This window comes from Odontesthes bonariensis, chromosome 2, assembly GCF_027942865.1.
Source record: "Odontesthes bonariensis isolate fOdoBon6 chromosome 2, fOdoBon6.hap1, whole genome shotgun sequence".
NCBI classification, from domain to species: Eukaryota; Metazoa; Chordata; class Actinopteri; order Atheriniformes; family Atherinopsidae; genus Odontesthes; species Odontesthes bonariensis.
In genome coordinates this window covers 10,873,653-10,897,594 of record NC_134507.1, presented here as the reverse complement: position 1 = coordinate 10,897,594, position 23,942 = coordinate 10,873,653, and the positions used below count along the sequence as shown (strand labels likewise).

The 23,942-nt window shown below is 39.8% G+C and overlaps 1 protein-coding gene across 2 annotated transcripts in view; it reads right to left on the bottom strand.

Moving 5' to 3' along the window:
- Nucleotides 1-18,743: 18,743 nt before the first annotated feature.
- The window catches only part of macrod2 (mono-ADP ribosylhydrolase 2), a 432,443-nt gene continuing 427,244 nt past the window's right edge, over nucleotides 18,744-23,942 (bottom strand). For both annotated transcript variants that reach the window (XM_075476803.1, XM_075476812.1), the window contains exons 16-18: nucleotides 23,444-23,479; nucleotides 22,924-22,980; nucleotides 18,744-19,954 (exon numbers count right to left, since the gene is read on the bottom strand). In XM_075476803.1, the coding sequence (XP_075332918.1) occupies nucleotides 19,932-19,954; nucleotides 22,924-22,980; nucleotides 23,444-23,479 (116 nt within the window). In that variant the 3' untranslated portion in view covers nucleotides 18,744-19,931. The remainder of the gene's footprint in view (nucleotides 19,955-22,923; nucleotides 22,981-23,443; nucleotides 23,480-23,942) is intronic.

The window sequence follows — 23,942 nt, the reverse complement described above, 5'->3', positions numbered from 1 at the left end:
GTTTCTGACTGATACATAAAAAGCAACCTCATCTCCTGTAGTTTATTTTGTTTCAAGAATCAGCTGCCTGGTTACAAATAAAGCTGCTCCAGAATTGGGGGGGGGAAATAAATAAAATAAAAACTATTTAACCTGATAGTACGATAGGTCCTATGGAAAAGAGGCCAGCAGGCCAGCACAGGACATTTATAATGTTGGTAGTGGGTTTGCCCTAGATTGCAAAAAACACACCACAGTGTGGTATGATTAAAATGTGGGAGAGTAGAAGCAGAAAGTGGCATGAAAAGTAACTCGCCATAGCACTGAAGTTGAGGGAAACATTCTTTCTCTGCCACATTTGACAGAACTCATTGCCTGTAATTGAACATCTATTACAAATTTTGCACTTAGAATAGAATAAAAGAATATAGTTAATTATAAAAATATATATCTATTCTCATTACCATGCTGTTATCAAGTCTCAACCCATCACAACAGTAATAACCCACATTGACGTGTGTGTATATGTGTATAACCCTCACTGCAGACCTTTTATGCATTGAGTACATTTACTTTTGATAATGTAAGGTTTTTAATAATATTAGCCTCAAGCTATACTTTGGTAAGTTTCAGTGTAAGTCTTTGGCTTGTAGCAAAGTACTTTTATGGTGTGGTATAAGAGCTCTTACTAAGAAATAAAAATACCATGCTGATTTGTGTTATACTAAGAAATCCTGGGTGGAAGGAATGCTTTGGTTTTTTTTGTGCATCCTTGTCTCCCCTCACATCACTTGCACACCTAAAATGCACTAAAAGGCAGAAGCTTGTGTGGTTTCATTAGAACATGTAAAATTATTCAAAAGGTATTTCAACAACAGTGATCAGAGTTCAGGCAACTTGTTTTTTTTGATGCACCTTTGTTGTGGGTTGCAGGAGACCACTGCTTCCTTTCAACAAGCTAAGAACCTGCTGCTTGCATTTACATGTCTATTCTTGGCTCTGTGGTGCTGCTGGTGCTGTTATCAGTAAGCATGATGTGCTTGCAGTCAGACATTTTAGTACTTCTAGTGTTAAATTATTAAGCTTAGTACTGTAGCACCTTCTGGTACGAAGAAGGAGAGTTTTCGCAACCTTTTTTTTTTTTTTTTTCCTTTTGTGAGACACAGAACAGTGTAGGATGAAACTGAATATATTCTGGTGATTTTTGCCCTTATTTTCAACTCTCAGGAAAAGCATTCAACATTCAGGTCAACTAAGCACAGTAAAATTAAAAGTCTGGGATTCACTAAATGAGCAGAAACATTTTACAACATGTTAAAATGTCTGAAATTTACAGTAATCCCTGCGTTAACCAAAATGCTCGGCTTAATTCATTTTAAAACTGAACACTGTTAAATTGGGTATTGCCTGATTTATAGACGCTTTTTTAATTTACTTGTTAGCAATATCAAAGTGTTCCAAACTCCCCTAGGCTCGGTGTCGGCAATCAATGTGCTAATCGTAGTCTGTTGTTTACTGCAAGTTATAGTGATGCTACTGTAGAGCCAGTTTTCTTTTGGTTGTTGTAAGGCACACACTTTATATTCATGTTGCTGGTTTATTTGGCATATTCCCTCTCGAGGTTTTAGCAGGTGTTACAGAGACTGATGCAATCACATGTCTTACTGTGAAACTCCTGTTCCTCTGGTCTATCCTGCTGCTGCACAAATTAGCCTGACATTTTAAGGAAACAGACCCAAGGCATCAGTGGTCATGTTTATCATGCCACAAAATCTTTCATAAGAAGAGATTATCTGCTCCAAGACATTAATTTGTAACTAATATGCGTAAATAAACATTTATAGCTCCTGCTGATTAACTTTGCACATGAGGTGTGTTGCCTGGCTGAATTAAATGGAATCTTAATAGGTGCCTGATCAATATGGCAGTATAAGGTAAAGAGTATGATTAGTTTATTTTCAAAAGAACAATAAGGAAAAATACCAAAAGCAAATGTTTAGGCACCTGGAATGGTCAGTACTTAGGCCCTCCTGTAGTGTACAGTCAATGGACAGTTGGAACTCTGAATTTTCAAGAGTTGCCATTAATTCCATTTCCTGGAATTAATGGCAATCCCAGAAAAGGCAGCTTGCATGTTAAATACACAGTATTTATTTTTCTTGATCCAATGAAGCATTAGATGTGCCCTTTGTGCTTCTTTATCCCTTCTGTCTATCGGTTGAGTGAACTTCATGTCTGTTGATAAGCATTTGCAACAAAGCAAACTATAAAAGCTGCATTGTATTTGCCACTGACTTTGTGCCTCGAGCACTGCAAGGGCCAAAGATATACCAGGGTCTATCTTCCTCATTAGGGGGTATATCAAATGCAGCATTGGTAACACCCTCTTGGTAAGTATTCCAGATTGTAAACACCTTTTGTTGCAAGCTAAGCCTTTCACTTCTTTAAGTTTAATGACTCCTTTAAAAGTCACTTCACTACTCTTTTGGGGTCTGTTTACAGATTTTTGATGACATTAAGGTTAGGGGTTGGGGGATTGTGAATTTTGATGAGTGTTTGAGTATCTGCATCATCTTTTTTTCTGACTGTTGGTTCCTAGGATTAGCTTTTATATAATTGAAGCCATTCATCTTTCCACCAATAAAATTGTCTACTGCAACTGGCTGCAACCCAATACCCAAATCATGTTTTCTCCACCTCTCTGATTAATAGATATCTTTTCATGATTTTTTTTTTTTTTTCCAACAGTTTAGGAAAATATACTTTCTGACTAAAGCTCAATGAAGGTCTTCTCTGGGCAGATGTGGCTGCACAGTAGAACAGTGCACCATAACGCCACAGTCTGCAATGTCTAACTCTCAAATCAGATGTTAATTGGTCTACATAACATTTCTATGGTTTGTTGTCTCAGAAAGTTTTTAACATCAACTTTACCTTCACTGGTTCTGTTAATTGCCATTATTTAATCGGCCTACATGATGAATTAAGAAAAGGGCTACCTGGAAACATCATTGTATGGCATTCTGCTTTGAGGGAATTAGTCATTTTAATTTCAGAGTGTAAGACAGCTGATTACAGGGAGCCCATGGCTATTGACTGAGATTTGAGGAGTCATGAAATTTAGAATGCCTTGAAAGTTGCAGCATTTGCCCTTTCCCGGTGAAGACTATAAACAAGTTAAAGCCGTTAAAGCTAATTAAGGTCTAAGACCTTGCTAAGAGTTACCTCTGAGCTCGGATGTATTTATGTATGCAATCCTCTTTCTTCTCTTACATTTTTACCTTTGAAAATGTAAGAGAAGAAGAAGCCAAAGCATAGATTCCTGGGGGTAGCTGTAACTGTCAAGGGCACACGTTAATCAGATTTTGTTGGGGAATTTGCTTGTAAGGTTTCATTTAATGTTGAGTGGGGTCATGTGATCAAAGTTTAGTCGAGAGCATGACCTGTGTCGTCATGGGTCAGATCCAATACTGACGCAGAGGGAGGAAGCACATCTCCAACAATTGAATACATTTGTGTAAATGTTTTTGTACTTCTCAGTGCTGACTGAAAAGAGAGGCCAAATAAAGGCTCGAAGGATATTTGTATGGTGCGTTACATTATTTAAATGGACCTGTGCAGCTACATTAGCTATGATAATTGTAACACAATTATTGCTTTAATCGTTAGAAAAGATGTCATGTTTTAAGTGTACTGCTCCAGTTTTTGCATACATTTTTTTTTTAAATTCTATAAACTATTCTGCAAAAATCAGAAACTTTGAATTGACTGAAATTCTTGTGCTGTGTGTGTGTGTGTGTGTGTGTGTAATTTAGATCCGTGGAGCTTCTGGATATGTTCATTAGTAGATAAAACAAAGCCACCTCAATACTCTATTATGAAAGCTTGTCAAAGTCACTTTTTCAAGTTCAATTCCAGCTGGGTGGAGGTCTTTAAAATATCCAATATGAGAACCCCTACTTGTTTAAATTAATTTTACTCATAACAGGACAGAATAATTAACGTAATCACTATTCTCTGGTCTAATGAGGGCTACCATTTGCCAGCTATGGCAGGTTTTATGCAGGCCTCTAATGGAATGTGTTGGTGGGGTGACTCTCAAAGGAGATGGACACAATGGCAACCTGAATGTCACTGGCATCTTTTAGCAGCACTCATTTGTGAGTGTCTGTCCGCAGGCCAGAAAAAACTCTCTGCCCTCTAGAAGAATGAGATTGTCATGCAGTGTCATTTTTAAATTGGACTCCATTTCTCCCTGCCCGGCCCTGCTCGGTTTTGGACCTCACATGAGCTTCATTAGCATTTGCAGGAACTGCGAGACATTTACCACCATGGATTGTGACAGATTTCACAAGCTCATTTTTACTGTTGCCCTGGGGGGAAGAGGCAGTGCTCACCATCTGTTGATTGTGACTGTACCCGGCGCTTCCATAAGAGACTGCTGCCATAGCTAACAGTCCAGTGACGACTCTGGTGAATGCATAAAAATTAGAAAATTATTTTATTTAGCTTGACCTGGAGGGGTGGAAGTGACGCCTCTTATTAGGCTGTAACACTTAATACATATATCCGAGACATCGAACTTGGTTTCAAGTTTTTGTTCATCTAACATGCATGGTTGTTTGTCTCTGTGTTGGCCCTGTGACTTGTGATGGATTGGACTCCTGTCCAGCTTGTAGTCTCCCCCCTCCCTCCCGCTTAATCAGTTAGATGGAAAAAAAACCTCTTTTTGAAGTATTTGTTCTAAATGAGCTTTGACTAAGTTAAAATATTCAATCAATTTTCACATAGCTCAAGGCTTCAGGTATGTTACCTCTCCTATTTTTCACGATTGAACTGATTGTTGCGTTGACACTCTTTGCTAATTACCCTTCAGCTGAACAGTTTGCCTTTGTGGCTTCTTTTGTACAAATCCTTTATTCATGAAACTAAATGTGAAATGTACAAACTTAACACCTTGAAAAGGCAGGGCTCTATTTGTGCTTGTGGCACTGCAGTCTTTTGAAACCTGAAATATTTCTGATAATTTTTTTTAATGAAAAGAGATAGAAGTGCTATGCGGCAGGTTGCATAGATGAGGAGCTAGTTTGAGTGGATGTTCTTTCACATGATTCTTTTGAAGAAAGCTGGCAAAAGAGCTAAAAACCTGCTACTCTTGAGTAAGGTTTCACATAAAAGCTTTGGACCTATGTCACAAAAATAGAATCAAATGACAAACACAAAAATACAGTTAAAATACAATCAAAAAGATTGTTTTCTCTATTAAACACAGAGGGTTTTTTGTCACTGAATTTGGGTTTTCAAGGATCATGAAATACATTTGAACGGCTAGTGTGTTATCATGAATTCCTTTCTGTGGAATTCGACTTTTTTTGTGTGTGAACCAGCTAATATATATGCGGATCCTCAGTCAAAAAGTCAGCTCATTATAGACCGACTGAGGGATTAGTGAATGATAAGAATGCTTGACAGTCGGATAGTGTTACTGTTTGTATATGCACATCATGCCAACAGCTTCTGCTTAGAAAGATGGCACACTTCTATTTTAGCAGCTGGATTTAAACTTTTCACGTCATTATGAAGCAAATGATTGTGCCATTGTTGTGTTAATGCGGATTCAGTCGAAGCTCAAGTCAGTGGAGCGCTGTTTAGTTAGATTAGTAAATGATCCATGAGAATCATCTGAATTGTTCTCTTTTCACTTCCATTTGGAGCCCCGCATTTTCTACTCTATATCTGACAGTGAATTAATGCAGCACTGGTTCTGTATGTGTGACACGGTGAAGATTAAGCATGCTCACAGTGTTGAATGGCTTCAAATCAACCACCAGTTAGTGAAAGCTCTTCTTGTCCTGTGGTTCAGCTCCAAATGAACTAACCTCACTTGATAATAAGTGAGAAAAACTAAAGATGCTGTATCGGATGAAGAGGGGCCGTCAATGAGCAATTACAACAGGACTGTTGTATGGTTGATATTCAATAATGTGATTTCAATTAGATATGTGCTCAGTCATGCGCAGTGCCTGAGCTTCACCGTATCACTGTGTGGGGGAAAAAAAAAAGAAGAGGGCCATGAAGTAATCAGCCTGCAAATGGCAACAGCACTGATAAATCACTGCCATGGCTCATGAAGGCATGTAATTGAAACAAATAATAATGCCACAACAATGGAGATGAGTTAGCTAGAGAGGCAAAAGAAATGGGGACAATGTATCACGAGTGCATTACACTGTAATAATTGTGCTTTGTGTTTTAGGCCCACAATGTGAGGCCGATCACCTGCTTGTTGTGTATCGCCGTCCTCTGTCGCTGAGCAGGTGAATTATTTCAAATTTTTATGGCAAAACAAAATTGAAGTGTGACTGATGAAAGTCTGAAATCCCCGTAGCTGAGGTAACCATTCATAATTAATGATAAAAGCATTGATCAATAACTCTATCAAAGCTCTGCTGATATAGTGTTGTCATTTGTTGAAGCTGTAGATCATCACCTTTCGGTGCAACAAATTAGTGCTATCTGAAACAATCATTCGCACTAAGTGAGGCTGGCACCAGCAGATGAAGTGCTATGGTGGTGATGAGTTCTATCACCACAGCTTTCTCCTCTGGGGCTTTGCAAACATGATATTTACGACAAGCCCCCTGACAAACCGGACGAGGCTGTTTTCCAAACCTGCTGCATTTTACTTTTATGGGAAGCAGGGGGAGAGCTGTGACAGAAGGAGTTGGTCCAGACTGCTGATGCTGGCAATGTGAGCCTCCTTCTCCACACCTACTATTTCCAGGCATCCAGCTTCCAGCATGGTGCCATTAATCAAGCTCCAGAAGTTAAGTGTTACTGGAGGCATTGCTGTGTTATAAATTGCATGGGAAATGCATAATTAGTTGGCAACAAATCTATTTTACAGTCATGGTGCATTCAGTTTGGGATGCATTTTGTTCCAAATGTTTTTCTGCAGTAATAATGATCACTGCTTTTGACCAGGAGTGTTGTTTGCTCACCCGATGCAACTCAAACTAAAGAACACTTGGAAGAAACTGAATAACACATGGTTGCCCATGTGTTCAGATGATTGTATCATGTAGAACAGGAGGGATGTTTACACGCAGTGAATCCCACTTGGCACAATGTTGTAGAGATGCATGTCCCTGCTGTCTGTGGTGTCATAGAGCCAGATTCAACTGACTTACAGTCAAGAAAAAAAACAACAACATTTAGCTGGCCAAGTCACACACAAAGTTACACATAGCAAATTTTTCATATTTCATAGGATCACAAAGGTCTGCGTTTTATTTTTAGTGTGTTCTCTGATATGTCGATTTGGTTTAAGACGGAAGGAAATGAAAAGCATTTGCTCATTATTTCACATGTCTTGAGTCTGTTTCTGGGACCTTAACCCAGACAGAAGCTATTTCCATGTAATTGGTGCTGGTGTTGCTCCGGCTGCCATTTAGTATTTTTTGATACAGCACAACTATCTGAACAGAAGGAACAGGGTGCAAAGTGTCCCTCACTACAGGCGGCAAATTACTTCTCAGAACTCCACTAACACCCCAGTGCAGCGCTGAGCAGCTGTAAAGGCAAAACAATTTGTCCAACATGAATAGGCTCCCCGGAGACTGTCTTAAGTGTTAAATGACCTGAGTTGAACCCAATACTAATCCACGACTAGGAAGTTATTCAAGCTCGGATGGCTAACACTTATACCCTCTGCGCAGCCATTTGAAGACTGTTTATGCAAATTCAAGGTGATCTGATTTTTATCATGGCTTGGTTTACTGTCTCCCTCGGCCCCCTGGAGACTCCCTGCAGTCACTCCTATTCCTCTTACCCCTCGCCTAACCAGATATGTCAGTGGTGGTGTTGTATTAATATAATATGGTAAAGCTGCTTCATGTTTAACTAAGCATCTTGAGTCACAGTCAGGGATTTGTTGCACGCCGCAGAACAACAAAACAGAAAAGAGTAAGTGTGAGAACTATTGTAATGCATTCTCTGATTCTGTAATTTGTGGACACATAAAAAGCTTTGAGGCATTTCTGCACAGAGAAGTAAAAGTTGAGACTTCAGTCGTTAAAAAAAGAATATTAAAAATGCAATTTTATGTCACACTGACGGCCAAAGTTTCTTTGAGAGTATGCAGTGTATTGTTAAGACAGTAGGGGGCAGCAGTGAGCCATGCTGTAGATCAGGTTTGACTTGGTGCCTTTCTCTTCTTCCTCTCTTTTCTCATAAAACAGGATTGTGATCTGCCCTCCAGACATCTGCTTGGTTGTAAAGGGAACAAATAAATAAAAGTAAAGGCCTATGAATGACGCTCCAAGAATTTATGTTCCCCGCAAATATATATTCTGTTTCAATATTATAATCCTTACTGGTACATTTACTGTTTGTGTCAGCGCTTATGTTTAAGTGCATCCCTGTTTTTGTGTTATGTCTTTGTAAAATAAAAACAGGACGTGTAAGGAAAGAAGAGGACGATGAGAGGTGGGAAAAAAACAAACACACCGTGACAACCAGTCACTGTACAATACAGAGAACAGATCATTAATTAATGCTGCTGAGAGTGTGAAGTGAATCGATTCACCCCCTGAGCACGACACGCACTAGCACCCCCATCTAACAGGCATGGGGGAGTGGGAGGTAGGGGGCAGCTCGGGGAATCCGCACTCCCCTTGTCGGTTCACCTCCGTTTTAATCACTTCTGATTGTTTGCAGTGGCATGCAGTAAATATCCGCCGGGAACACTGCAGTACATTCTACCCCCCGGTTCTTCTCATCAGGTCCTTTTCTGTCTTTCATGTATGGCCTATTCATTCCTCCCTCGGTGAGAGCCGAATGCCTTGATTAAAGTAGTTGTTTCAAAAGTGTTTTGTTCTACCTCTGTTTAGTGTTTTCATGGAGCTTGTGTTATCAGTGCACATGGTGGAGTGTGTGCGCTCCTGTCAGGGGGTGACAGCTGGCTCTTTCTGCCCCTGACACAAAGAGACTGTGACAACTGGAGTGTGACCAGCCTCTCACCCGCCTGCCCGTTTTACTCCCCCCCTCTCTCGCCCTCCACCCCTGCAGCCTTGCCGGCCCTGCTACTGTGCTTGTGGCCCTCTCTCTCTTTGGATCTGCACTGCATATGGGTCTGGTCAGCCATGGAAACCTGCTCAGCCCAATTAGAAGGAGCCGCCAGCTGGGCTTCCCCTCCATTCTCCGATCTCTCCTCTCTGGGTCTGCCACGTCCCTCTCTGTTCCTCTCCAGTGGCTTCACGCTCCAGCATCCCACAATCAGAGCTCCTCTCATGCCCATAATCATGCTAAGCTGATGGGCACAGTGTCCCTGGCGCGTGGATGGAGGCAGTGATTTGTGACACATCTCTTCTCTGTAGACGCCATGCACGCACATCCATGCCATTCCCTCTACACATACCAGGACAGACAGATGCACGCAGTAGCAAGGGGTCTGCAGTCTCCCCTGCCAGATGCTGTGTTTTGTCTCTGGCCTCACCAGCTGGTTTGGACCAAATGGTTTGAGGATATGAAGCAGTGTTGTTGGTTTTTTTTGGTTCTTGGTAGCTTGAATGCAGTGAGGACAGTTCTGCTTAACTCTGAGTGCCACAAAACATGTTCTGGCTTTATAGACGAGGTGGCTTGAAGAGTCGAATATCACTCAAACCATCTGGAGCAGTCAGGGCTCGCTAGTAACTGGATGTTCACTTTTTCAATCCGAATTTTCTAGTATTCTGCCTTCATATTCACTTGCTTAGCGTTTGTTATGGCCCACGCGGATTACGTAATGAAAAAGTCACTTTCGGTGAATGGTTACAGCTTAAGCTCATTTTAAGTTTGAAAGGCTCTTCCTGCAAGAAATGAGTGATTTCAAATTATTTTATTTTGCCAATGCCTTTTAGTTCATTCCAGCTGTCTCACCTGCAGCTCAGAGATGGCAGTTTCCATATCACATAAAAGGTTTACATTCTGACAAATGAAGTAATGATTTGTCATTACTCATCCTGCAAAAATGAACTACTGTGACCAAGACGGATGGAGAAAAAGGCTGATGCATCGCAGCTTCAATGACTAAACATACAAGTGGTCATACCACAAAGTCAGGTCAAATAAATTACATACACACCCAACCTCTAATTCATCTGTCAGCAGTTTAAACCCTTAGAAGCAGATTGATAACTTACTTACTTACTACACCGGGGTAAAATGAAATTGTACTGTCTGGACTTACTCAAAATGGTTTTACTTTTCTGTCTTGGCTGTTTCTCTGCTGTCTTCCCTCTTATTTCACTTTGTGGTCATCAATCACTGATCTTGGCCTGATTGTGCATGAAGTGGCTGGATCCCATTCTGAGGAGTGACAGGAGTCAATTTTGCACTGGAGGCAGTGATGGCTACATGTCAGAGCTCGTGACAGGATGCTCTCTGCCCCGTCTCCTGAGGTTTTGGAGTTTGAGGGGCCACCAGCCCCTTTTGTCCTCCTTTTGTAGATGGTCTCCGACACGGCCTGTTTTAGGCAGAGGCAGAGGTAGTAATTGATTTCTCTCTCATCTCTGATTCTGCCTGAGGCTCCTGAGCGCTGGCTGCACCTCTCCTCCGAGAAACAGATGAATAAAAAGACAGAGCGTGAAGTTTATAGCCAGCAGTCACAGCGCTGACAGATGGTCAAACCTCACGTTATCAGGGCCTGATAGAAGTCCGGAATGTGGTGGTTAGCTTCTGAATTGGCTTCTGAAAGGATCGGTCATATATATTAGAGCAGGGAGTATTGAGCCGTGAAGAGCGGGGGAGATGAGAGATATTGAGGTGCACAGATGCTGAAGGTGAGAGGGACCTAAGCTTATATCTGACAGGCTACATTAATAGATTGGTGAGCTGATAGATGCACAATGGAATGCTGTGATGAATAAACTGCTTCAGTCCCATAAATTGAATTTTCATTCCTTTTGCTATACGGCCAGCAGGAAAAGTTGTCGCAGTGTTGTGACTTGTTTGAGAATCATCCAAGTGATGATTTTTTTTTCTAGTATTTGAACGAACTGCATTATCACTTGTTGACTGCAGTGTAATATTATGACATAAAAAGTCATCTTTGTGAGTCTCTATAATATTATATTTATATATATATAAAAAAAACAGCAGAGCATTCATCAGAATTGTGACCTTGTGTCTTCTTGTCAGCAAGACTGACTTAATCAATTGCAGACGTTGTCAGCTGTGACAAGAGGCGTTTAGCCCTGTGACAAGAGAGACGGGTGGCACGGACTGTCTGCAGACACTCTGGCCTCCTGCCTTCAATGTCATTGTCTGATCCAATCCAGACAGCTCAGCACAGACGTGCTCCACAACTTTGTAAATCGAGTTTGTTTAATCCCTTTTATTTTTCACTGCACGCAGGAATAAATGAGCCAATTAACAGTGAATGAGAAAATCTCCCTGTCTGTTGCAGCGTGAGGTGTTTTGTGAGTTGCATCTTGCAGAGAAACTGTGGCGTTGTGTGACAGAAAAGCCTAAAAAGTGGCATTTGGTGTCATTTTAATCAGCTTGTTTGAACTGTTAGCACCTTCCCAGCAGGCTGAGCAATTTGCCAATGATGCTAAATGAGTCATATTTATTAATGGAGTTCATAACACTGTGCATCATAAGAACAAATCAACACCAAAGTTTAGCACTCTGAATTGTTCTCCTGTTTCTTTTGTAGAAAAGCAGAAGTTATTCAGCTTAATGAGAATGGAGGGTACTAAGAGGACAACGCAGAGAACTGATGACAGTTTAAAAATAAATAAATAAATAAAGAAGGCACAGAAAAATCTCCATACTTTGCTGCCCTTTACCCACCCCCTACCCTGCAGTAGCTTTTAGAGATGACTAGCGTGTCTGTCTGTAACCATCCACACTTCAGCACTGAATGATTGGTTGCAAAATTGCACATTTAAATTGCATGCTGTGCTGAAGTGATTTTTCTGCCTACCTTGATTCCTATTTTGTTATGGAAATTCATGACACATTAACATAACCAGCAGGAGCTCAGAACAGAAAATAATGAATCCTGATGGGAAGGAACAGCGGTATCTATCCTTATCTGAGAATCAATAAATACACATACAGTACGCTCTTGAGCGTGGGTCATGTATGTCTATGGCTGTTTCTCATTGTTAGCATTCCTGAAAAACTAATGTTATGGGGGCAGCGTAACACAAAGTTGATCTGCAGGCAGTGAATTCACCTTCACTAGCTAATGGACCGATATTTCTCATCATCCTTTATGACAAATGGAAGTGAAGTGAACACCAGCACTAGTCATACACTTACTGTGACCCAGCTGTGCTTAGTTGTTTTTTAACCTCATGTCTTTAAATAGCTGATGACTACACCGACCAATCAGAACTTAACCTTTCTGCACATTTTGTCAGTATATGGGGATAAAATGGACAATTTGAAAGACCCATTCACTTTTCTGTGTTCTTTGACTAAACTCCGTTCACCTTATCCTGAGTGCATACAGGGCCTTCCTTACTACAGCCTGTTGCTACGGCAACAGGTCTCTGAAGTACTGGAGAACCCCAAAGGCTTCGTCAGAGCTGACAGGCAAGATGCCGAAATGCCAAAGCAGTTGAACCCATTTGAGATTTCTGAAATTTGCAAGGAAATTATTAAGGAAATGTAATTCACTGCATTGTCAACAATCAACAACACAGACCTACCAGCAGGTTTTGTATGACCCACAGCAATCTGTGTTGAATTTGAAAACTTTGGAAACTTTTTTTGGACACAGTGATTAGTAACGGTGGCCAAGAAGTAGCCTGAAGTGGTTAGGTTAATCACGCAGTCAGAGGCTTCTGCCAGAATTAATTTGAATTGCTCTCGAGACATTGTGACTCATTTAGCTGATTAGGGTTTTAAGTTTGCCTCTCTGCCACAAAACATGTTCTATTAAACACAGACTGTGGATGCAAACTTTAGTCTTTTAGACAAACATCTTCCACACATGAGTACTGTGCGTCTCAGGGTCTGTAGTGTATAGATTCTGCAAAATCTAGATTCAAACTGATGATTAACTTCGAGTCTTACAGCCAGTAAAGGTTAAGTGTTCATAGTGAAGCATTAAACTGTCATGGTGGCTTATGCACTGTATCTACCGCACCGATACGCTTGTTCTTTCAGATAAAAGACCTACAGTACATTTTATATCATAGCACAGGGGAAAAGATCTGACTCCTCCTCAGTTTTAGTTGATAATATATCTGAGTAAAAAGCACATATCCAGAGCTATCAGAAATGTGTATTTTCCTCAGAATTGACAGGATTTTCTCACATCAGGGCATGGCAGTATAAATGCTGTTTTTTTTCTGCCATATTAAAGTTACCTGGATTCAGCCACTGTGTTCACTGAGACCTTCTACAGACTGAGGTGTGAAATACTGCATAAAATGATAGATATTTTCACTCAGCGATCACAGATGAAACGTTCTTCTGTGGCGCCAGTTTCAGATGACTGTGTGGCTGGGAAGTGGTGCTGCTGCCCTTTCCCAGACACGAGCATGCACGAATCGCAGTGTAAAAGCTACAGATGAGTAGCCTGAAATTCTCTGTATGGGAGAGGAAGTTTAGTTGAAATGTATGTTTTACTCAGCTGCTTAGGTGCCGTGCCGTGTGTATTTGGCTCAAGCACAGCTATCAAGACTGACGGTGTGAAACTGTTTGCATTTTCAGTATGTTCAGAGGAGAAATGCAAAGGGGGCATGAAATACGCTTTTCTTCTTTTAATAATTTATGAGCTTTTCTCAAGTGATAACTCATTTAAATTGCTGGCATCTTCTTCAGTAGAATATAAATACTGTGAGCCAAAAAAACTACAACTAATACTAGTGAGAAGGGGTACTTTCCAAACTTGGAAATGTAACACACAATCAATTGAGAGTCAGTCAGCAGATGATGCAGTTCCAGCTCAAACAATATACAATACAGTATACAGAGACTAGTAAGACGTTGGGATGCTGTGTGTGTGTTAGGAATGGAAAAAAGTTTGTTCTGTCAGTTTCAATGTTGGCGATTTATTTAAAAAAAAAAACAAAAAAAAAAACAACTCTTTGCATCAAATGAAGAACAACCGTAAAAACAGCTCAAACCGTAGGCTGAGTGGGCTTATTGGGGTAATTGATGTCTGTTTAAATAACCATTCCCTCCTGCAGATATGTCTCATAAGAAAAGCATCTCAGTAAAAATCAAATGGTTCAAACTGTCTGAAAGGTAGAAGAGGGAGTAGACTCAAAGTCCATGCTGAATGTCTTTTTCATCTATTAATTTTTCAAGGGAAATAATTGGCTGAGAAGCACTGCTTTTACATGCAGTGATCTCTTGTTTTGAAGCTAATTTGCTTTGGTTTTTAGCGTACGTTGCCACGGAAACACAACCTAACTCAGCTTTTAGACACTGAAAACTTAGAGTTGAACATGTCACCTGTTCTGGGCTCATTTAAGAAGAACTAAAGTGAAGTGGAAAACTCTTCTGCGATCTGATGAAGAAACAATTGAATTTTTTTCGGTGAAATCGTGGATAAATTATAAGAAAAAGAGATTCTGTACACATTACAATAGCATGGCTCTGTACAAAAAGTCTGGGTGCCTGTCCAGACCTGTCACCCAATTAAAACATCATGAAACAGAAAATACAGTTGAGTAGATGAAATCATCTATCTGCCAAAAAAGGTACAATATTCCCTACATCGGTCTCCTCAGCTCTCAAACACTTAGTGTCGTTGAAAGAAGAGGTGATGCAATGTGCACCTGTCCCACAGTAACATTTCTTTGATTAAATATAGGGTTTAGGAATCTTTGCATTTTGTTTTTACTAACAATTTAGACTGTATATAGTATTTTGGGGAAAACAGGGTTGTAAAAAAAAATCCCATATGTACATATACCACAAAAAATGTTTTAATTATGTACACAATCTTATTAATGTCTGACTTGGCTGCTAAAGAAAAACACTTGACCCCGGCCTTCCACTGGTTTCTAACTGTGTTCAGTATTTGTAGTGAAGTGCATTGATATTAGATGGCTGGTGTGAAAAGCAGCGGGGATCCAAGAAAAAACCCTGCTCTCCTCCCAGCTTGCAAGTTGCTCATCTTTAAATTCATTCCCTGAATCCCAGGAAGCTTCAGATCCAGGTGGCATTTTGCTTTAATGAGAGAAAGATCATCAGCGTAAAGAAACTACTCACAAAGTTACAGCTAAGTAAGACTAATGCGTTTATTAATGTCCAAATTAATTACTGAGCATTTTAGAGCCGTTGCTTTTCATTTTCTTTCATTAAGCTTCCAGGTTTTTTTTTTTTCTTTTCCCCTGATGAAAATGACAACAGAAACATTTTAATGACTTCTGAAGTAAATTTGTTAACAAGGGGAGCAGTATTCTGCATTCTTCTCCCAACTGAACTCAGTTTATTAGCACTCTAAAGAGAAATGTTATCATTTAAATCTTGTTTTATTTTTATCTCTCCCAAAGAGGACATATTGCTCACAAATTGCATACATTTATTTAGACGTAACCCAAACGGAAGACTGCTTCCTAACATAAAAGGTTTGACCTATTGGATAATGAGGACAATTCACAACTGATGGCGCCAATTTAACTGAGGTTTATCAACAGATTTTGCTGATGGGTCTCCAGTTAAATAAAAGACTTTATATCAGTTCTTGCAGCATTTTACCAGCAGTTCAACCTATAAAGCAGCAAACTAAGTTTACTGCTACACACCTGCAGTATGCCCATTGGTTTCATAAGCCAGTGAAATGTCATATTTTGCACTGTAGTATGCAATGTTTTGTTTTGAAAACGGCTGAGAAATGAATTCAGGTGTGAATGGCACTCTTGCGAATTATATCATTATCCTGAGCAGCGTGATGGAAAAACCTTCAGAGAACTGCTCAGCTCATTGCAAATCAGAAAAAATAACTTTTGAACAGAAAATACAGCTGAATGTTCAATACAGATCAGTTATAATCTTGCCGTAACTGCACTACAATGATGGTGAGAAATGTGTAATATTACCTGAAGAAGCATATTATCAAGTTCAGAATTAGAGCTACAACAGAGAGTGAAAGACAGAATTAGTTCATTAATCTTCCCTCTCTGCTGTTCTCTTGTCATGAGGGGCCATCAGCGTGAGACAAACATGCTTTCTTAGTGAGACAACAAATGTAATCTGCATAACTATCTTGCGCTGGCAGGGTTTAATCGGCGTATTCTCACTTGTTCAAAGCGCACAAGTAAAGCTGCAAGTCAATTTCCTTTCAACATTTCAGTGGCCCTTGATGCCTTTGAAGACAGGCATCCATAATGAATGGCGTCAATTTTCATCCCAATTAGAGTGTTTATCTCGGCTTAGTTCACCTATAGTGGTGCCTTTGCCTCTTGTGGGGGTGATGAATTTTCATGAAGGACAAACACTGTACTTCAGATAAAAACAGCTTATCTAGCATTGGGATTTAAAGCTTGAGCTGGAATTATTTTTCTCCAATTCGCTTGTGCTGTGTTAACAGGCAGTGTCTTGGGGAGGCTGTGTGTGTGTGTGTGTGTGTGTGTGTGTGTGTGTGTGTGTGTGTGTGTGTGTGTGTGTGTGTGTGTGTGTGTGTGTGTGTGTGTGTGTGTGTGTGTGTGCGTGCGTGTGTGTGTGTGTGTGTGTGTGTGAAAGATCGTTTGTGGGGTGATTGGCGGACAAAGTTGAAAAAAAATGCAGGAAATCAAGGTAATACATGTTTATATAAGAAAAGCTTCAGTAAGCTTTCCTTTGGAAAATTAAATAAATGGAGCACATCACATCAACCCACAGCTGCTTGACAAGACTTGTCAGATACTGACAAAAACATATCTCACATGTCAATCAACACTACATATACAAATACCCTAACATGTATTTATGGTTCGCTTTAATGTGTGTGTGAAAAATACAGTGCCTGTGATGAAGGATGTGAGTCAACAATTTCAGCCTCACAGCTCCGATGTAAGCCAGAAAATCCAACAATGTCTGATGTAAACTAGGACGACAGGCTGTTTTTGTGCAATAGCTGGTTTGTTATTTCAGCATTAAAGTCTTTTGTATGCCACGGAGCTCGAGCAAAACAGAAACCCTGTGCAGTGAAGCCGTTTTCCCCTGACACCACCTACTGCTCAAGTTGAGGGAACGCAGTGCTCTGACAGGCAACATTTAAATGAGGTCATTAAAATTTAACACAGTCCCCATTCCAGGGACAATCACTTCAGACATCTGCATGGCATGTGACAAGTTAATGGAACACAAACATGGTAGCTGTTACAGTGAGCTGAAACGTGTTTTTAAATGGCTTTTCACACCAACAGATGAGAAACCTGTTGTTGGTGCTTTTTGATTTTGTTGTTTCTTTTTGCAATTATGTTTTCCAAAAATGGTAAGAAACTAAACAACTAATCCAGCAGGAGAAAAACATTGACGGTGGCTTTTGTTTTTCCTGTACTGGCATGAACATTTTAAGGGGTTCTAGTCACCAAATACTGTAGTCAATACTCCAGTAAATACCAAATAATCACATTCTTTTTCCAGTTGGATTCATTGGTACCACTCCTGTACAGTGTCAGCTGTCAAATGAAAGCAAAAGAGCCAAAAATAGAAAAAAAAAAAAAAAAAAACTTGATTAATTGCTGAATGCTGCTTTTGACAAAGACGGCTATGGCTGGAGTAAAAAGGTTGAGAAGGATAAATCAGTGGATGTGGAGTGGTTTAATCCAACCTGCTCCCTGTCACTCCTCAAGGTTACATTAGTTGCCAATAAGTTGTGTTGTGTGTGCTGCAGGGTTTGACAAAGAAAAAGAAATTGTGTTGTGAAAACTACATTGTTATGTCATAGTTTTATTAATGTACTGAAGAAGGGGTGGAAGAAGAAGATGAATAATAAATCCAGCTGGCTGAAAACTTTGCATTAATGGCAGACGAGGAATGTGCTTGGAGCGAAAGAGTAGCTTTGACTTTAAAGTTCAATTTGGGTGTCAGCTGATGAAGCCGTCTCCCCTCAGGCTCACAGCAGCAGCCTGTGTCATCCTCAGTCAAACTTGGTATCTTTTCTAACTCTTCCTTCCACATGGATTATTAAGCAAAGTCAATTCCTTTTTGTCCACTTCTGTTTGATAAAGAGGGAACAGGTGAGATTGTGTTTCTCTGAAATAGTGTGGTGGTTCACATTGCAAAGCTTGTTTGTTGATATCGTTTCTGGAACAGCTTCGCACAGCGCTCAGTTGTTGAAATATGTACAGTCTATATTTCCACCCATGACGTGAGGCTTTTAGAATTATGAATGTATTTTCCAAAGATTTGAAAAGTTGTTTCGGTTACACGTTAGTTGCAGATGCCGGGTGTGATTTAATAGAGGGGTTCTGCTCTGATGAGCTGCTGACTCTTTGATAACAAACATCTTGTGAGTTCTCCAGCCATTAGTGAGTATCACAGAGGGTGGGTGGGCTCTTGGGGTTAGATGGTATGCCAGATATTTTGTCTCATTTGATAGAAGATAAAGCCTGAGGGCCAGAGTGCGAACATGCTGGAGATCACAGGACAGACTAATTGTTTCTGTCTACCCAGAGACACACGACAGATTTCTCTGTTACATTTGTTTAATTTCACACATGACTGCGGGAAAAGCAACTTTACTGGCTGCTATTGGAATGAAATATATACTGTGTATGGTATGACAGATGTAAAAACAAGACGCACAAGGAGGTAAGCTGACACTTGGCTTCCACTTTAAACTTTATTAGTTGTTTCTGTTACAGTTTAGCAAAGCAAACATCAAAGTATGAAGGCATCATTTCATAGACCTGTAATTTATCTGATCTTTAGTATGGCACCACTGAAAATAATCAATGAATCATCAGCAACAATTAAAAGAAACCCAAACCATTTTTTGAAATCAACAAAGGGAAAAAAAGCAAGAAATGACTAACAACAGGTGTTAGCCATTAGCTGATGTACTTAAAAATACTAATCATCTGCAAGCAATATACAACCATGAGTTCAGACTTGGACCATCCTAAGGTCTGCGATTGTGATTTTGTAGTTTGATATGAAATAAGGCAGATTTCTTCCATACAATTATAGACAATCTGAAAAGGAGACAAGCAAAAGCGAAGAAGACTGCAGTTCTCGTTTATGTTAGTGAAATTCAAAGCAATTTTCTGGCATGCACTGGAAATGGAAAAGAAATAAGGAAGGAAAAAAAAAAGCATTGATTGATTTGTCAAGAGAAACTCACATCCTCATTTGGGTTAGTGATCTGTGGCATATTGCCTGACAGCTTTTGGCTAATTTGACTTGATGCTGCAGCAATGTGTGAGGACATAGGGCGAGTGTTGGTGTGTTGCTCTCCAAACAGCCTTAAATGAAGTATGTTAAACAGTTTAATGCCATAACGACTATCTATGGTGTTTGAATTGTAGGAACTAAAGCATGGTCGATGTTTAACGTCATCCAGCCTGGAAATTCAACATGTAGGAGCTGTGGCTGTTGTCCTCTGACAGCTTCATCGTGCTCTCACAGTGGGTTTTATCAGATAAAGAGATTTAAACCTGGTTTATCTCATTGCACCCTGCTGGCAAAATTATGTATGACTCTTAACACACAGTGAGGTATGGCTCATCTTTTCTGGCTGATATGTTAAAGTCCTATAGTAAGGTTTTGTACATACATACATATACATACAGTACATACATACTTCAGGAATGAATGGTTTCCGAACAAAGTGTGTGGGGGGGGGGGGGGGGGGGGGCGCTAAGTAAAGGTGGGAATGTGAGTATCTTGTGAGTAACTGGATGTCCTGGGCCAGTGTCAGAGCCCATACTGACATGGGGCATTCTGACACCAGTGTGGTTGGCCTTCGCACAGTTTACTGGCTGTCAGATGAGGTTGACTGTTTTTCCCTTGGTCGGTCATTCTTTCTTCTCAGCAGGGTCTGGATAAAAAAACAAAAACAAATATAGGATGTAAGAACGCTTTAACACTTACAGCTAAATACTGTGTCCTATTACTGGTTTATTTAACTCTGTGTGACTCTGTCATGATGCCCAATAAATTAGATGATGTGGTTTTGCAGCATTTTGCCATCATGAGTCATCTTAAACTGAGAATCTTTTACTTTTGCTCTTATTTGATGAGAGATTTGGATGTGAATTGTGGCTATTTTCTTTCATTTTTTTTTTTTTAGACAAAAACGCATAAATAATTCATTGACTGGATCATCCCTAGATCACATTATGTAATAATGTTTGGTTGTAGAATTAGAATAAATGTGACTGCTATTTTCAGAATGGACACAAGAGAAATGATGTTTGCCTTGTTGTCTAACTAACTACTGAAACTGAAAGTTAAAGGGATGATATTTGGACATAGTTTCAAATGTTCTGAAACTGAAGTTCCAAAACTGAACTTTAGTGTATAAAAGTGTCAATTTGTAATATTGTTGCATGTTGTTTAAAAAGATGCTTTTTCCTACAAGTATGAAGCGTATCATTTTACTATGTTAAATCACATGTTAAAGGGAAAATTCAGGTTTAAAATGGGCACATGAAAAACATGGAGATATTCAACATAACAGTGTAATTCTGAAAATGAGTGCAAAAGTAGCCAATGTCTAAAGAAAAGCTTTGGAGAACTATTGCTCAAGTATGTACTCATTTTAAAAAGATTACAAGAAAGTCTGGCCGCTTGGATGCCAAAAGATAAAGACATGAGGGGTGGCTCAAGACTTTTACGCAATACTGTATTTGTACACATATGGACTTTTTGTGAATATCTAAATCATGAACATCTTTACTAAACATCTCCTTTAAGGGGTTCTAGTCACCAAATACTGTAGTCAATACTCCAGTAAATACCATATAATCACATTCTTTTTCCAGTTGGATTCATTGGTACCACTCCTGTACAGTGTCAGTTGTCAAATGAAAGCAAAAGAGCCAAAAATAGGACTTATTTACCTCCTAAAATGTCAACAGAAATGAAACATTCTGATTTTTGTGGAGACGGATGTGATGGTAGCTAGTTGCTGTGTAGGCTTGCATTAGACTGCGCAGCCGTACAAAATAAATGGCATCTAAGTGTAATTTGTGTTCACCCAGATGCCATCTTCAACAATCCCTTTTGCTAAGAGGAATGTTTATGAAATTAAAGTTATTGCACTACTCTGTAAATCCAAGTTAAGAGCAATGATAAATATGCTCTACTGAACCACTTTAGTCAGTTTTTGCTCCTTGATGAACAAGAAATGATTTGTTAAAGACAGATGACATACAGACACAAAGGCCCATCTATTTTTCTACTAAAGGATAACATGAATCTTTTGTGAAAATAAAATAACCCATTGCCTATTAGCTATGTTCGGGACAGAGGGCAGACCTTTGTTATTCTTTAAAGCTGCAGTCTGCAGGATTTGTTGTTGTCATACGTAAAGTCCTAATTTTTGGCATTTTAAGAGTTTACATGATCTATCAGAACGCTTGAAGTTGAAAACGGTGACCTCCGTAGTCGCAAAATGCAAGAAATGCTTATTTTTTAACCGAAAAATAAAAAGTTATTCAACTTCCTGTCCCGCCCCATCAAAACACATGAGAACTCGTGCACGTCTACGTGCACGCCAGATCCGCGTACACGACTCCTCATTCATCAACTCACCTGTCATTTGCGATCATGGAAGACACAGTAAGTAGACTAGCCCATAATGAAGTTCAATAGTCTAGATAAATAAGCGTGGGGACGAGCCTACCTTGTATCGCGCGTGCACAATCGGTGATTGACAGGCAGCAGAGCCCAGCTCGTAAACCTGATTGGTTACCTTTTACCGGTCCGGTCTGCAATTTTGTAAACAAACCTGCTGGCTTTGGAGGGACCTAGCGGGACATATAGGGGACCTAGAGAACTCATTTTTTTTTGTATTGAGGTATTTAATGTACTACTTTCAGAATCCCCGGACAGTTCCAGGCATTATGCTTGAAAAAGAGTTGCAGACTGCAGCTTTAATGTCGTGCTCTCGCTAATTCAAAAGCACACTATGTGCTGACCAACTCCCTAATCACACTTGGATACTCACGGTTGTTCGACAACAAGCTTTTTCAGCCCTGGCACTTTGTCAGGCGTTGTTTAAGCTTTCTCCTTTCTAAACCAACCTGTGTCTCCCTGCCAACTTATTTCATACACTGCTAGTTTGTCCTATTTATCCAACCCCAACAATCTGTTCATAGCAGTTGCTTAATGAATTTTTTTCCACCCAGAAACTCTGCTTTGCCCAAATTTTAATTTGTTTTTTGGCTGAACAACTCTATAGAACAATTGCAGTCATAGAAATTCAAAGCACTCTCTATAGATGTCTTCAACATTCAAATTACGTGCCGTCTTATTACCCCTACACCTCAATAGAGACCTGAGAATAACAACAGAGTAGTATCCTTATCAAATATGATTTATTGGCACGATTATTGTCCCTACAGTCTGTGGTGGCTGTATGTTAAAATAATATGCATTGCACAGCTGATTTATTAAATGTCTGATGGTTGAGTTTGCAGGTAATTCATCACACTCAATCTCCAAAGACGTGCTGACACTTATATAGCAAAATATCAGGGTTATAGTTGTAGACCTGAAATGGTTAGAGTAGATTTACAAATGCATTTGGCCCTGGAGGAGCATGAACAAACTGCCTGCCTGCTGTCTGACCCCACAGAGACAAGAAGATGAAGACAGACGGGGGAAAATCACAGACAAGGAGGGTGAAACAGGGTAACACTTGGCTGCACAGAGCTGAAGATTCTCAGAAAGAGGTGAATTTTAATTTAGCAGCTGTGGACACTAATAAGATTCCACTTAAAAATAGAGATGTAGATGGGCTAAGCCTCTGAGAAAATGTGAGTGCTTCCTCCATGTCCTTACCTTTGGGTAGAGTGGAATCAGGTTCTTCTGAGCCCTCAAAAGAGTCTTTCATCTCCTCTAGAGAAGAGAAGATCAGTTTAAAAAAAAAGAGTGCAAGCAATGAAAACCCAGCAATCTGCTGCCCATCATCCATTGTCTCTGCTTTGGCAAGCTTGTGACTCAAGCTGAGAGATTTTATAGTTACCTTGTCACTAACAAGAACTGTCTGATGTAAGGACTGAGCTCGATGTTAGCATCTCAGAATTTAATTTTTCTAAACCTTCACAAGACTATGTATATATATATATATATATATATACATACATATATATATCACACCACTGGCTTCTGATGTATGTTATGACTGAGGTTCAAGTGCATCTAATATATATCTAGAATGTTAATATGCACTATGATGTGTTATGATTGTAGGTGAGTAAGATGCAGGAAAAGATGGAGAGCATGTGGGTAGCCGACAGCAGGTAGTATGTCTGAGTAAACAGGAATGAATTTCATGTTGACGACCATGATTTCTACTCACCTCCATTGCTGGTGCCAGTGTTAATCTCAGATAAATCTGTAAATAAGAGCACATATTGATGTCATCTATCTTTAAAGTCAGTTCATTCACTGACCAAGATTAAATTGCTTGTTGTTTAAAGTAAAAAAGGTAACAAATTATTATTTTTTTCCTTAGATCATTCTCAGACCAGAAGACAAAGAGTATCAGAACAGCCTCATACTTTATCTCGATGCTTTATCTTTCATGCCTGGAATTTCAGTGCCTTCCTAAAGAGTTAAACTTCACAAAAAGATAAAAACAAAGGCAAGATAGGAGAGAGACTCAAGCAAAAGGAATTACCGACTCCTATCACTGTAAGGTAGCCTGAGATCCTCCTCTACAAACATCCTTCTCCCCTTCTATCCTGCTTGTTACCTCTGTAGTCTCACAACTCCTTCATCATTACTCCCTGAACAAACCTCCACATTTCTTTCTTTGCAACGACATTCACCCAAACAAAACACACCATAAATATAAC